Below are 16,092 nucleotides of genomic sequence, written 5' to 3'. Positions count from 1 at the left end.
CTACATCATTCTCAGGTTTCAACATGTGCACACTGTTTAAATAAAGCTTGGGGAAGCAATGAGAGAACTGAAATAGCCTTAATTTCCATAACAAAAAAAACTCAACAAGAACTGTTAAAATCTTTGAATCACATAAGCATTTCTTCTCTTGTTTTCTCATTGACCAGAGGTGCTCACACATCTATTTTCTCCCAGAGTAGCAAACAGTCAAAAAACTTTAACTACATAAACACAGTAACCCAACGTATCAGTAATGCAATTGTGATGTCCTCCCATGACTTTGAATCAAGGTGCAAAATTGCTTGAATATTTTGGCCCTGAACCTGCTAACACTAATGCATATGCTTAATTTTATGCACATGAGTTGTCCCATTGAGCCATTCTTAATTCTGTGAATTTAAACAGGCAGTTTCCTTCTAATGCTGTCATATAAAGTGATATGCAAGTTTGCCTTCCATGGAAGTGGCAAAATCTGCGTCCACACTCTTTCCTGTACTTCCTTCACACTGAGACTGATCCAGAGCCCAATGAAATCAACAGAAGTCTTTCCTGTGACTTTAATGGGCTTTGGATCAGGTCCTCTATGAGTTTCCCTGTCAACAGGTGCCTCCAAGTTCCCTCACTTGAGTTCCAAACTGCATTGGGGGAAATCATATAAAATAACACTGACTCAGTGAGCATTACACATTGTACTTATTTGTATTCAGACCCAACCTAGAACTTACAGAGCACGACAGAAGCTGTATTCTCCCTTTTTTTGCACGCATATCACCAGTCAGGATCCATAGGTTTTGGCTTCCCTGGCTTCTGTAAGCATGAAGCCCTATGTGACTGTCTTCTAATTTGGTAAATAATCAACAGAGTAAAAAACAGTGTTTTTAATTTTTTTTAAACCCAAATATACCATGTGAAAAGCTGTTTAGAGTTCTAAATTGTCCACCCTCTTTGGAAAGAGAACATTAAATTTAACTTCTGCAAATATGTGAAAGCCTTCAGCAAATAGGGCAATGGAAAAGTTAACACTTACCAACTCTACGAATGCAAGTCCACCGTAACTGTGAGCGACAAAAAATATGTTTTCAGCTGCTGACTCAGCAATAAAGTGGTCCCACACATAAATTGCATGTTCTTCAGGAGAGCCATTATCCTACACAGAGAAGTATATTATTCACTATAATCTTTTGCAAACTGACAGTTTTGTCTACAGGCAACATATTCCTAGTTGTTAAAAGGTTTTGTTAAAAAAACCCACAAATACATTTGTGCTAGGGTCACAAAAATTAATTGATTCTTCTTTTAAAAAAAATCAACACACAAAACAACCCTGAGAATGTGATTTAAAGACTGCAAAATCTGCTTTCTTTGAATATAAACAAAATATTGTGCAGTTACAGGAAGTCTAAGCACAATAATGGCATTTCAGCTAAACAGCCTCACTCAAATTTAATACAGAATAACAATAATAATATTTAGTTCTTATATACACTTTTCATCAGTAGATCTCAAAGTTCTTTAACAAAGGAGGTCAGTATCATTATCCACATTTTACAGATGGGGAAACAGAAGCAAAGAATGACTTGACTGGCCCAAGGTCACCCAGTAGGCCAGACGCTGATCAGATTCAAACTTTTGACAACTTTGCGTCAAATATTTGTTCACTAAAAAGTCTTTGTTTGTATGTTTGTATGAAATTAAGACTTAATCCAATAAAGAGAATAAGAATAATAATAAAACAGAGGCTTCATCTCACTCTCTAGTATTTTTCCCACTGCTGCTATACATCTACATGTTCTAACCATACAGAATATGGCCTAATTCCATGACATAACTGATTTTTTACATCATACTTATTCTATGTTATTTTGCAATTACAAGCTAATATGCAATGCAGATAGAGCACCTCTTGACCATTTTCTAGTAATACTCATTATTTTGGGGCCTGGGAGTTACGGGAGAGCAAATTCTCTATTACTTAAAACCATAGGACTGGTGATCAGAATACCTGGGCTGTACATTCCTACCTCTGTTACTAACTTTCTATGTGCCTATCAGCAAGGCATTTAACCTCTCTGCACCTCACTTACCTCTTAATACTAGTACTTCTTATGCAAGTATTAATGTAATAAACATGAAATGCCTGATACTAAACATTACTTCCCTAGTTGAAAAGCCATAAATAAGTGATATAAAAATCAAAAGTAAGTAAATACCGGTGAGGGCAACTGGTAGCCATAGGATTCTAATGATTTCAGTGTTAATTATTCATATAAATTATAGATAGACTGTAAAATTTTCAAAAATTAGCTTAAGTCCCTTTTTCAAAAATGATGTAGGCACTTAGGCTACGTCCTCACTACAGGGTTGGGGGGGGTGTCGATTTAAGATACACAAATTCATCTACGCGAATAGCGTAGCTGAATTCGACGTATCGGAGCCGACTTACCCCGCTGTGAGGACCTCACGGCAAATCGACCTCTGCAGCTCCCCCGTCGATGGCGCTTACTCCTACCTCCGCTGGTTGAGTACTAGCGTCGATTCGGGGATCGATTTCTACCCGCCGATTCAGGCGGGTAGTGTAGACCTGCCCTTAGGAGCCTATGTCCCAATGAGACTTTTGATCCCAAGCACCTAAATCACTTTGGAATAAAGCAATTAGACTCCTAAATCACATGGACAATTTTTAAACTTTTATCCACTGTTCCTTTAACTAGCAGAAACTGAGAACAAAGCTTTACTCCTACCTTTTAATGTACAGTAACAGGATAGGAAATGTTTATCAAACTTTCAAAACAGCCACAAAGTTCCTTAGACTTGGGCAGATTCTATTATTGATTGACTGACTCTCAATGACACAGTGAAGTGTCAGCCTATTAGGTATCAAGAGCTACATTCATCTCCATGCAAGGGAAGGGATATTTTCTGTCTTTCAACTCTGGTTCTGCAATTTGATCATGAAGATATAAGACTCCAACCACTTGAATCCAAATACATGATCTGGATCCAAGTAAAGAAACTGGAATGTGTTTTTGCTTCTATTAGCAAAGCAGAGGCTTGCAAATGAATCACTTTTTTCCCCCTAGAGATTTGTTTAAGATAAAATAGAGCAGTATGATCTGGAGTTTATTAAGGGAAGTTATGTACGTTTTAACTGGGATTGCTATAGAAGAAAAATGTTGAAACAAAAGGTTTTCTCTAAGAAAAGTTTAGAAGCTATGCTACTGTAAATAATACACTGCAATAAAATAATAATAGCAGCTAAGGAGTTTTCCTTAGTCAAGTGAATTGGATTTACAGTTAGTTTTTAATTGAGAATAAAATTAATCATTGTAAAAGCAATTTAATCAAGTTCTGAGCTCTGACAAAGAGAAAGAAGGGTCAGTTATTTTTAGTTAAAAATTGTGCGTCAAATCATGGTGCAGCCCATTTTTATTATTCTGTGTACCATTAGGGCAAAAGCATAGAGTCTTAGGACTACAGCAGGAAGCTTCCAAAAGATTCAGAAATCAAGTGAGAGTCTAGATATCTACAAATAACTCCCACTGATTAAAGCAAAACCAAACAGTCTGATAAACCAAATATTTAACCATTAGATTTCATACATTCCAGCATGAAGATTCAATTCAAGATTATTTTTTATATACCAAAGCAAAGAGAGGCTCTGTCTAAAATTAGTTACTTTGGACTATAACTTCTGTTTTTCTTTTTTATTGTTAAAGTGCCTTAATGTAAAATAGAGAGACAAGGTGGATGAGGTAACATCTTTTATTGAACCAACTTCTGTTAGTGAGAGAGACAAGCTTTGGAGCTACATAGAGCTCTTCATCAGGTCTGGGAAAGGTACTTGAATGTCACAGCTAAATACAAGATTGAACCAATAGTTTATCATAAGTAGTTATCACATATTCTAAGCGACCCTTCAAGGTGAAGTGCTACAATGTGGAGCTCAAAAGCTTGTCTCTCTCACCAACAGAAGTTAGTCCAATAAAAGATATTATCTCACGCACCTTGTCTCTCTATATCCTGGGACCAACAAGGATACAACAACACTACATACATTAATGCAAAATACATTGTATTGTTCTGTATACGCTGCTAACCCACAGATAGTATAAAAAGAGGATCTTGGACAGGGGAACACTACTGGATGAAGTGATACATTTTAAAGTGAAACCTGTTTCTTTACGATAGGTGTCAGAATAACTTTACTTTGAAGCTGGTCAAGATTTCAGGCAACTTTTTGGGACAAGCAAATCAATGCTGCCACTACGTAAGATGGAGCTGGCTATCTAATAGAGAGTTAGGCACCGCAGTCTCCACAGAACTGTTGGGCTGGTTGGAATTTGAATTTATGCCAGTTCCACCAGGGTCTGAGGATTAAGTAGGTCTGTCTGGCCTTGGATAATTTAGGGTGCTGAGTACCGGAGTTTCAGTACAGAAGGTGACAATCCAAGGTAACTGTTACTTCCCATTCTTTTACTGCTACTAGAATATCCTGACTTTACAGGTTAACTTGTTAAGTTATTTAATGAAGTGCAGGCCTCTTTGTCATACTTTCCATAATTTTCTGTATGACCACATAAAAAGGGAGTGAAAGGTTATATTACCTACCTCATAAGGCAGTTGTGAGGCTTTATTCATTGTCATTTGTAAAGTGTTTTGAGATCATTGGCTGGAAGGCTGCTATAGAAGCCCATGTCAAAATTTTCCATCATACATGCCTCAAGTTGGATATGTAAACCCCATAGTTATGTGCCTAAATAAATGGCTTGACTTTCAATGGTATTGAAGTTAATAACAGCCAGGGGCGTTCAGCACTCTGAAAAATCAAATAATTTATTCAAGATCCTAAATAGATGTTATGTGCCTATCCTGAGGCATCCAACTTTGAAAATGTTACCTCCAATATAGTAGTATTACTACTAATTTTTGTTTTGGTTTTTGACTCTGACATTCAACTGAAATAAATTCCTTAATATAGATTTTAGATTAAATTTGCCTCTGGTAACTTTTGACTTAAAAGCAGATTTTTGTGCATTTTACATTTAGTTTGGCCTATTTCTTACAAGTTATAGTAAGATTCATTGAAGAAAGATTTTGTAGAGTCACATTTGACTAAATTATCTGAATCTTGCTTAAAAAAGAGAATATTTTTGGGGTTTTAATATTTCTTGTCTTGTATTTACTACTTGAAATTTAGAAGAAGCCCGCTCAGATCAGCTAAGAAATTTTGCAAAACTTTCCATCCACATAAATATCAGAGAATTTAAGAAGTTATTCTAGCTTAAAAGTTTGAGGATCAGATTCTCCTAGGGTGACCAGATGTCCCGATTTTATGGGGACAGCCCCGATTTTTGGTTCTTTTTCTTATATAGGCTCCTATTATCCTCCACCCCCTGTCCCGATTTTTCACACTTGCTGTCTGGTCATCCTAGATTCTCCAGTCTGCTAAGGCCTCTAAAGTGCTGCTTATACAATGCAAATTGGCTGGAATACAGACTGCAGTAGCTAGCGTAAAACTGCTTCTTGTGCCAGCAGCCTCCCAACTCATGGTGTATGGAAAGCGAGGAGATATTGTCAGGGGCATGACAAAGTGGAGCTCGTCCACTGGCTCAAGGTCACTGAATGACATTACGCCAGTAATGTAAATTAGAGCTGCTCCTCCGCAACTTTAATTTAAGTTGGGGCTGGGTGGCTGACAATCAGGAAGCGCTCACATTCCCTCTCCCCTCTCCACTGCAGCTGAGCTCTGCTCAGGTAGAGGGCGGAGTACTTGCCTTGGACCCTAAAATATCTGATGCATAATTTTCAATTTGCTACTACTTTGACAAATTTTACATAATTCATTTTTTAAAGAAATAATATATTATGAATAGGATTTAACATGCCATTTTAGTTTATACAGCATATTAAAGGAACTACAGAGTTTCAGCAGCTAGCTAAAGAAAACCCACTCCTGATTCAAAAACGTAATATGGAACACAGATCCCCATCTATGAGGTTCTGGGGAGGTTAATGACAGAAACATAGGATTATCAGATAACATGTTTTTGCCACATGGAACAGTTCCTTTTCAACAACAAAAGGATCACCAGATGTTTCCAGTAGAAGTAGCATTAAACTTTTTTGGCTAAGATAGAAATGAGCAATCAAAGTATTGCTTTATATCTTTTAAATACTAGCCATTAGCAATATATAAAAACACAGAGTAGCTTTCCAAACCAAATTACTATTGCCTCAAAAATGGTCATAAATTGTTAACTTGGAACTTTTCATTCTAATACAAAAAGTTTAATCAAAGTAATTTAACAGTACATTTAATGAAAATAATATGACAATGATAAATTAATATTTCTGAAGAAATTTTAATATTCCTAGGCCAGATCTTCTGCTGTATCTGAGACCTGCTTGAAGCAGCAGAGTGGGAGCAAGGGTCAAGGAACAAGTTGTCTCCCTAATCCTCTGATCAGTTTGGCCTTGACTTAGGCCCTGGCATAGGTTAGAAAAATTAGAGGCTGCTCTAATCTATATTAACTAGAACTAAGGACTATACACTCTATGAGAAAAACCAGAGTGCAGCAATACCCTGGCCATGCCTTCTCTGACCTGAGTGCAGGGGTGGCCAAACTGTGGCTCGTGAACTACATACGGCTCTTTTACTGATAAAGTGCAGCTCGTGGCCCTCCCCAACCACATTCTCCACCTACCAGACCAGGGGGGGAGCTCAGGACCTCTGTCTTGCATTGGGGTGGTGGGGTAGGGGCTTCTGCCCAGCAGGGAGGGGAGTCTTGTGGCTTCAGCCCCATGGGGTGCACCTGCCAGGACTCAGTGCTTCAACAGGAATGGGGCTGAAGCCTCAAGCCCTCTCAGGCACCTTCCTCAGGGCTGAAGCCCCGAGCATAGGCAGGTGCACCCCGGCTCTCGAACTTCTGAAGATTGTCATATGTGCAGGGTCAGTAAGTTTGACCACCCTTGCTCTAGTGCATCCTTCGTGCCTGAACACAGAACCTGAATGCATGTTAAAAACTCTCCCATGCTGGGGGAATTCTCAGCTGCCACATATGGACAGGTTCTAGGCTCTTTTCACCACTGACGTGGTACACAGCAACCTGAACAATGGGAATAACCATGGATATGTAGGGCTGGAAGGGACCTTGAGAGGTCAAGTCCAGACCCCTGTGCTGAGGCAGGACCAAGTAAACCTAGACCATCCCTGAGAGTGTTTGTCCAACCTGTTCTTAAAAACCTTCAGTAATAGGGATTACACAACCTTCCTTGGAAGCCTCTTCCAGAGTTGAACTACCCTTATAGTTAGAAAGTCTTTCCTAATATCTAATCTAAATCTCCCAATACTTCTGGTCTTGCCTTCAGTGGACATGGAGAACAATTGATCCCTATCCTCTTTATAACAGTCCTTAACATATTTGAAGACTGTTACCAAGTCCCTCCTCAGCCTTCTTTTCCTAAGACTAAACATGCCCCGTTTTTTTAACCTTTCCTCATAGGTCAGGCTTTCTAAAACTTTTATACTTTTTGTTGCTCTCATCTGGACTCTCCAATTTGCCTACATCTTTCCTAAAGTGTGGTGCCCAGAATTGACCACCATCCTCCAGCTGAGGCATCACCAGTGCCTGTTAATACATCCCAAAATTATATTAACATTTTTCACAACTGCATCACATTGTTCACTCATATTCAATTTGTGACCCACTATAATTCAGAAGTACTACCACCTAGCAGTTATTCCCCATTTTGTAGTTGTGCATTTGATTTTAAGTGTAATATTATCACTTATCTTTATTGAATTACATCTTGTTGGATTTCAGACCAATTCTCCAATTTGTCAAGATTGTTTTGAATTCTAATCGTGCCCGCCAAAGTACTTGTAACCCTTCCCAGTTTAGTGTCATCTGCATATTTTATAAGCATACTCTCCACTCCAATATCCAAGTCATTAATGAAAATATTGAATAGTACCAGACTCAGGACTGATTCCTGTGAGATCCCACTAGATATACCCTCTCAGTTTGACAGCAAACCATTTGTAACTACACTTTGAGTATGGTCTTTCAACCAACTGTGCACCTACCTTACAGTAATTTCCCTATTTGCTTATGAGAATGTCTTGTGAGATTGTATCAAAGCCTGACTAAAATCAAGATATATCACATCTACTGATTCCCTGTTATCTAGTGGGCCAGTAACTCTGTCAAAGAAGGAAATTAGTTTGGTCTGACATGCTTTATTTTTGACAAATCCATACTAGTTATTCCATATCATCCTATTATGTCACTAGGTGCTTACAAATTGTTTAATAATTTGATTGCTTAATAATTTGTTTCAGTATCTTTCCAAATACTGAAGTTAGGCTGACTTGTTTATAATTCCCTGGGTCCTCGCTGTTTCCCTTTTTAAAGACAGATACTCCAGTCCTCTGGGACCTCACCCATCCTCCATGAATTCTCAAAGATAATTGCTAATAATTCCAAGAATGGTTCAGCTAGTTACTTAAGTACCCCAGGATGAATTTCATCAGCCCTGCCAACATAGTATATCTAACTTATCTAAATTCTTTCACCTGTTCTTTTCCTATTTTGGCTTGTGTTCCTTCCTCCTTTTTGTTAATACTAATTGTGTTGAGTATCTGGTCACCATTAACCTTCTTAGTGAAGAATGAAGCAAAACAGGCATTAAACACCTCAACCATCTTGACGTCACTGGTTACTAGCTTTCATTCCCTGCTAAGTAGAGGACCTCCACTTTCCTATGTCTTTCTGTTTTTCTTCATATTGCCTTTTATATTCCTTGCTAACTGTAACTCATTTTGTGCCTTAACCTTTCTGATCTTTGTCCCTACAAGAATGTGCTATCCTTTTGTACTCCTCCTTAGCAATTCATCCATGGTTCCACTTTTTGCAGGATTCCTTTTTGATTTTCAGGACATTAAAGATCTATAATGACTTCTTACTATTCTTCCTATCTTTCCTTTGCATCAGGATAGATGGCAGCTTTGCCTTTAATATTGTCTCCTGAGATACTGCCAGCAACCCTGAACTCTTTTTTCCCCAAGTTTTATTTCCCATGGGACCTCACCTATCAGTTCTCTGAGTCTGTTAAAGTCTGCTTTTTTTTAAGTCTATTGTCCTTATTCTGCTGCTCTCACTCCTTCCTTTTCTCAGAATCATAAAATTTATCAGCTGACATGAAAATATATTATGTCATAATCTTGTTTTTGTTATCCTTGGTACTGTTTTGTACAGTTTTAACCGACAGAACTTAATTATGTATTGCATATTCACATTAACAACATCTCAGAATCTGTAGAATATTAACAAGAAGCATTGTTTTATAAAATGCTGCCAAAAGTCTTCTGTTTCAAGCAGATATAATATACTCCTTCGCTATGAGAAAATTCAGCTGTACTGTTGCAAATAGCAGGTAAAATACTTTACCTTGTAACTTTATCAGAAACAAAGAAATGATTGTGGGTAAATTCTCTGGCAAGTCTATTTTGCAAATAACATAATGAGTGGCCTCATTTTTTTGTTTGTCATTTTTGCAATATTGTATAGTCTGCCAGTGTAAGAGTTGTAAGATATATAACATTTTAATGAATCAAGCCATTAGAGTACACAAATAAGCAGTGTGCATACAGTAAATACAGTGCTATGTTCTGCTGCATTCAAAATACAGGTTGAATTTACTAGTGTAATATTGCAGTCATTAATTGTGAAATACCACGCTGAAGTGAGGCAGGAACCAAAGCCTTATCAACTATGCCAGATTCTAACACCTAGACACTGCAAGGTCTGCTGTTATGATGGACTACCTGAGCTGATAACACATGGAATTATCTAAATAACATTTGCATATTTGTGTAATTATTTCCTAAGGTTAATTAGCTCATGCAAAGCAGCTTGCCCTTTGAGACTGCTCACAGTGACAGGTTCACATATTTCTTGTTCCAGTGCCAAATTTACAGATTTTTTCCAGCTAACCTGTTGCTGGAAAGTTACAAATCCAGCAACATGCTCAGTGCCCTCAGTAGCTATGATTTTCAGGAGGGGTTGAGCCAGCTCAGAACGAGGCCTAGATAACTAACACTCAGCTACTACATATACTACTTTAAACTTTTAATCAATCTCAACCGTGTTCCCAGAAGATAAACTTGAAATTGATTTGATTTGATTTGATTTGACGTACTAGTTCTTTCTTTTCCATGTTGATTTTTTAAAGCCAAGTAATTCAGGTACCCCAATATTTTCTAAAGGAGAGAAATGTATACAACAATACCACATAACTGAATTATTTTAAAATAGCCTCACATAAATTTTAATAATACTGTATTTCTCTAGTTTATCTTTCATCCTAGGATCTTAAGGCCTTGTTATATTTCTGTTCACTCAGGCAGAGTATACATGTTAAACATATAGGAAATGAGTTACACTTTGAGTCAGTAGCAGTGTTGTGAGAAAAGCCCAGAACTCATGTCTCATGGTCCTGCTTTAAAAATGAGATAATACTCTTTCCCTTTAAGCAGGAATTTTTGTTACGTATTATGATTCTTATTATTATAAAATTCTTCCCTGTTGCCTGAACTCAAAAAAGTGAAATTTTACTGGGATAATCTTTTATAAAGAGCAATTCACCTAATTTGACTGAAAACCATTACATAAAAATATAAAACGCGATTAAGGAGATATTCATTTGATGATGACCATGTGGATATTACCTAGAGAATTAGCAGCTTGTCATTAAAAAGTTAGGGTTGAAAGAGTATTTCACTTGTGACCAGTAAAACACACACACACACACACACACACACACCATGTTCTCTTTACAAAAAGATAATATCTTAAACAAAACAAAACAGCCCAATGTTAAAATGTCTGGAATGATCAGCAGTACACTCCTTCATCAACTCATTCTACCTGACGCATACCATCTACTTACATTTCAATTAACCTCCTCAAATTCACAGCAGTATATGCATTGAACACAATAACAAATCACTAGGATTTTACTGGCAACTGGTTCTTTGAATAGGAATTGGGATTTTCAAAAGTGCTAGTACTTTGTTATTTTTATATGTATTTGAAAATTTGGGGGTGGAAGATGGTGAAGAGAACAGAAGGCAAACATTTTTCCACATGAAAATGTTAAATGCTTGGGCTGGGATTTTCATAAGCACTCAGTGTTCTCCTGCCTCTGCTCCCACTGAAGTCAGTGGGACATTTGCCACTGACTTTAATACAATCAGAGTTACATCCAATTCTGGGCCCTTTTGAAAAACCCACAAAAGTTTTGTATCTGGAAAATACTAAGCATTTCGTTTACCTAAATGGCAATCTTCTTTTTCCTATCTCTCTCTGTGTCCTTTACTCAGTTCACGGCATCCTCCTTCATGTCCCCATAGTCCTCTGCAACTCTGCACTGCCTTTCTTAGCTCCCTGGTCCCTTTCACCTACACTTCATCCCACTTTCATGTCGTACCAGTTTCCTATCTCTCATAGCCCTCAATTCTAAGACCAGATAGCACATCTGACGACACTAAGTTCCCCTCCCAGTCCACTGCATTTCTCCCCCCCTTCCTCATGCCCTTTCCCAGACACCTGCCTGCTCTTTCCCCTTCATCGCCTATCACTACTAATATAAGCCTTTCAGCAGCTGCTCAATTTATAAACTTTTAAAAATTAATTTGAAACCCTGGTTTGCATACACCTGAAACTAACTTGGGGCCTGGGTGGTGGCAATGGCTGAAACCCCTCTTGGGGCAAGAAGGCTGCAGCAAGAAGCAACAACAACAACAAAAAATGGGGGGAAGCAAGAAAAAAAGGAAGCAAAATATTTGCCCTGCCATTTTAAATCACAGACCCATCTGTTCAGAGTATCTTCAGTCCATCTTAATGAACAGGAAGTCTGTAACTGTAGCCACTGGAGTCTCTTACCAGCACTCTTGGGTGTCACACTTTATTGGAGTTATAGATCTGCCAACTCTCACAATATTATTAAAAAGTGTTTTTAAAAGTTTTTCACAGGTTTCTTTTGCAAATTTCTGCCCTTATATAAAATGGCCACCGTTTCCTATTAGTTTCATTATGACTGGAGCCAGGTTGTCCCCAGTTAAAATGGTCACTATCAGTTGTGACTTGTAATGAAGATCTAATGGGGCTAATCCCAATCCAATTAAACCCTGTCTCCTTTTATTTTTAATCAAACTAAAATCTTTGTGGCAGATACCTCCCCCTCCCATTTCTCTCCAACACTGCAGTGGAGAGAACAGCAGGAGGCGGATGAGGGAAGAAGAGGCCGGCAGCCTTTAGGCCCTTCAGGGCAGCCCCACAGAATTCAATAAGGGGAGGGAGTAGATAGTAGTATCTAGAACCTTCCTTACAGCAGCACCAGAGAGAGAAGTCTGGGGAGAGAGGTACTGAGGGCCTCCTAAGAGAACTGTTCCATCCACTGAAAGTATGAAAATATAGAAGAAAGCTGGTATCAGAGCATGCTCGCAGGCTGCCTTTTTAGTCCTCTCAGAGGCAGAAACAGAGTAGACCAAGAGATGAAGCACAGGGCAGAGTTCCACACCCATCTGAAAAGCAGTACACGAGACCCAACGTGGGAGAAAGCTGAGGCAAAAGAACTGGGGAACTGGCCAGCCTGTGATTCTAATAAGGCAGCAGGAAGACCAACGCGGAAAGGGAGAGCAAAGGGAGTGGTGGAGCCTGTGACCTTCTGAGGGATAAAAGAAAACTGGAGAGGGGTGTAACCATCACATACTATTTCTCTTCAGCAAAGAAAACAAATCTGGAGTTTCTAGGACATGCCACTTAAACTATTCAAAAATGACCTTCTAGTAACTTTTCAAAAGCATCATAACTTTCAAACTTTTCTGATTTGTAACCAAACTTTCCAGAAAATCCCAACCCTTGGAATTTCAGAAACTCCATTTTTTCCCCCTACGGAAGCTGAGGAGGCAATAGAAAATTGAACTTATAATGGGAAGGTAGCTTCAGCCTTAATAATGAAGTGGCTATTGCTGCTTCATAATATAAATCTGAAGGAAGAATGGAGGTGGAGTGTTGAGATTGTAATGGCGAGAGCCTTGTGCCCTAGGATATCCCAGGCAATGGGAACAGCATGGAAGAAAGTACAAGACGGAAGAGGAAGAAGAAATCAAATGGAATGGTGAGACTAGTGGTGGAGCTAAGTGGTCCTGGTGGGATGTAATAAAAGAAGTGTGGAAATAAATGTGGGGGCAGGTTTGTGATGATCTTTAAAGGTGAAAACAAGCAACAAAAGTTTGGGGTAGCAGGTGAAGGTGCTCCTAGAGGATCACAAGGAGAAGAATTATAAAGATTGAGTGACAGCTTAGGAAGATGACTTTAGCTGTTGCATTCTGAATTAAATGGAGGCTACAAGATGAGAGGGAGGCCTCTGCGTGAGGTAACTGTGTAACCTCTCATATATTTTACTTGTAAAATAAATGAATCATAGAGGCCTTTCCCATAATGTAACAATATGAGGCCTTAGTTAATAATAAGGGCTCTGAAATACATGGAAATATTAATAGCAGCCAATTGAAGAAGTTGCAACTATAGCTGTCTTGTTACTTGCAGTTCAATGTGCATTCCCTTAGGCTATAGGATAGCCCTATTCTCAAAATACATAATATTTTACCAGATAGGTAAAACAAGCACAACAGACACGATAAATGCATGGGTTTCATGTGAGATTTGTGACACCTGGCAGATCTGAGGGTGGAACCTGAAATTACTCCTAAATTATGAGTTTGAAGACTGAGAAAATGTTGGCATTATCAACACTAATACAGAACACAAGACGAGATGGTTTGAGAGGAAAGACTGAACTCAGGTTTTGCCATGCCATGAACTTGGCGATTAAATTGTTTTGTGAGCTTTGAAGCAATAAGCTTCTGAAAATTAAGGATTGAGTCTTAAGAAAATCTTGTCAATACTTCCTGGTTTAGAAAGGTGGCTGTGGAGAGCCATGAAATCAGAAGGAAATAAAGAAAACAAGAATTCCATTTCACAAAAAATGTGGAGGTTTTGACATTTGGGTTCATTCCACAAGGGAATGAAAACTATACCTTTCAAAAAAAAAATTAAAAATCAGAGAGAAACTCCAGTTCTTGAATAGCTAATAGCCCAATGGTTAGGGAACTCACCTAGCATGTGGGAGACCCATGTTCAAATCCATGTTCTGAATCAGTTAGACTTGAACCTGGGCCTTTCACAACTCAGGTGAATCCTTAGTACTCTGTGTTTTCAGTTTTGGGACTTTTTCAGTGTTTATTTTCTACATATTAAAACCAGGATGAAATTGGGTTACATTTTCTTTTTTTTTTAAATCGGGAAAAACCAGGGGAAAACAAACCTATTGTAATATACACATTTTACAACAGTATAATTGAATTTTTTTTAAATGTACAAAGGTATATCTGTCTCTCTAAGAGCTAGTAGTTTTTCCAGAAATCCTGGTTTGCATATGCTCACATACTTTTCGTCAAAGTATCCTCACTCATATTGAGCCTTCTGCTGTCTTGGAAGTAGTCAAACATTGAAAATAAGTGCTCTGCATCAATAGATCCAAGGGGTACACTCAAAGCTCACCGTGCCACTTTGCTCAAGTTGGGAAGTGTGTCTTGATGACCATTCCAAACAGCCAGCACATCCAGTTTCACATTGTCAGGATTAGGGAATTTCATTTAAGTAATAAATTCCCCTTTCAGATTTGAAATTTCATCTCTAGTGGCAAATGGTTGAAACACTCTGGCACAATCATAGTCTACTGCAAAATTCACCTGAGGAAGGGGTGCAACACGTGGATGACATTCCAGAAAGAATCTTCAGCACCAAACACTTGGGGGTTCAGATTACGAGCCATGACATTTGGGTTCTCCCATTTCTTGCTGAGCATTGTGTTGAAGGGTTTGGTTCTTGTATTCCAGGGTGGAAACAGCTGCGTATTTCTCCTGAAGCTTTTGTGCTCAGTTCAGCTTAGATTTTGGTTGTCAGGATCCGGTAAACATCTGCATTGGCAAATGTGTTGGCAGCAGTCAGAGAAACATCCAGTGTTTTCTGTATGTCACACAATGAATCCAAGTTTTCAACAATGAACATTACCTTGGTGCACAGAATCTGGCAGTCATTTTGGTTATTTGCCAGTCTCTTCAGAATTTATGCTTTAGAACCAACAAACTCAAGATGATTTAGGAGACACATTAGCACAGTCCACACATTATTTACATGACAGATAATGAAACAAAAGCTGATCCACCGATATGGCAAAACAGGGGTAGGTAATCAGCAGTTGGCTCTGCACTCATCTCGCACTGTGTAAAACAAAGCCTTCAACTTGTTCTCATGCTTGAAGACAGCCCCAAATTCAATGATGCAAGATTTCACATCTTTCATTTGTTCTGTAGCAGGAGCTGCTGACAATGCAACGTTAATCAGTTGAGCAGAACAGGTAATACACAGCAGCTCTGGTTTCTGGTTGTGTTTAATCTCCCATGCAAACGTAGCCATGTAGGAAACAGAGTTAGTTTTGGCCATATTTTCCCAAATTAGTTGGTACATCTCAAACATGTCAGTTATTGCTGCCTTGACAAAACAGCTGTCAGCAGAGGGGATGAATGTCACATCAGCATAAAGCAATGCAGGTTTATTCACTTTGAAACCAAAAAATGAAAATCAAACGCCAAGAATTGGACAGTCCAAAGCATCTGGAGACTTGTCAAAAATCAGACAAGACACCACCTTTCCATCAGTTCGTTCCATCAATTTAGATACTAAAGCATCGTCCTATTCTTTCAGATACTTATGAGTAAGGTTGTCTGCATTAGGAAGGGTTTTTGCTGCTGGACAGTATTGTTGCACCAGAAGGCCCCACTTCTGTTAATAGTGGCTGTCTGGAGAAACAAAGAGCATGCACCAATTTATTGACACAACCGTGCTGTGTCCTCTCTTTCATTAAAGCTCCTGGTATTGACTGTTTATCTTGAAGCACACTTTCTTCTTCAAGCTTCTTGTGTCACTTGCTTTTGACATGCTCCTTTATTCTGTCAGCGCGAGC

The 16,092-nt window shown here is 38.6% G+C and overlaps 1 protein-coding gene across 3 annotated transcripts in view; it reads right to left on the bottom strand.

Moving 5' to 3' along the window:
• Nucleotides 1–16,092, bottom strand: part of FAM172A (family with sequence similarity 172 member A) — a 350,899-nt gene that overhangs the window by 140,055 nt on the left and 194,752 nt on the right. For all 3 annotated transcript variants that reach the window (XM_054031751.1, XM_054031750.1, XM_054031752.1), the window contains one exon: nt 1,028–1,147. In XM_054031751.1, the coding sequence (XP_053887726.1) occupies nt 1,028–1,147 (120 nt within the window). The remainder of the gene's footprint in view (nt 1–1,027; nt 1,148–16,092) is intronic.

Source organism: Malaclemys terrapin, chromosome 6 (assembly GCF_027887155.1).
Source record: "Malaclemys terrapin pileata isolate rMalTer1 chromosome 6, rMalTer1.hap1, whole genome shotgun sequence".
Taxonomy (NCBI): domain Eukaryota; kingdom Metazoa; phylum Chordata; order Testudines; family Emydidae; genus Malaclemys; species Malaclemys terrapin.
The sequence above is the reverse complement of the archived record's forward strand: the minus strand, read 5'-3'. Positions and strand labels throughout refer to the sequence as shown.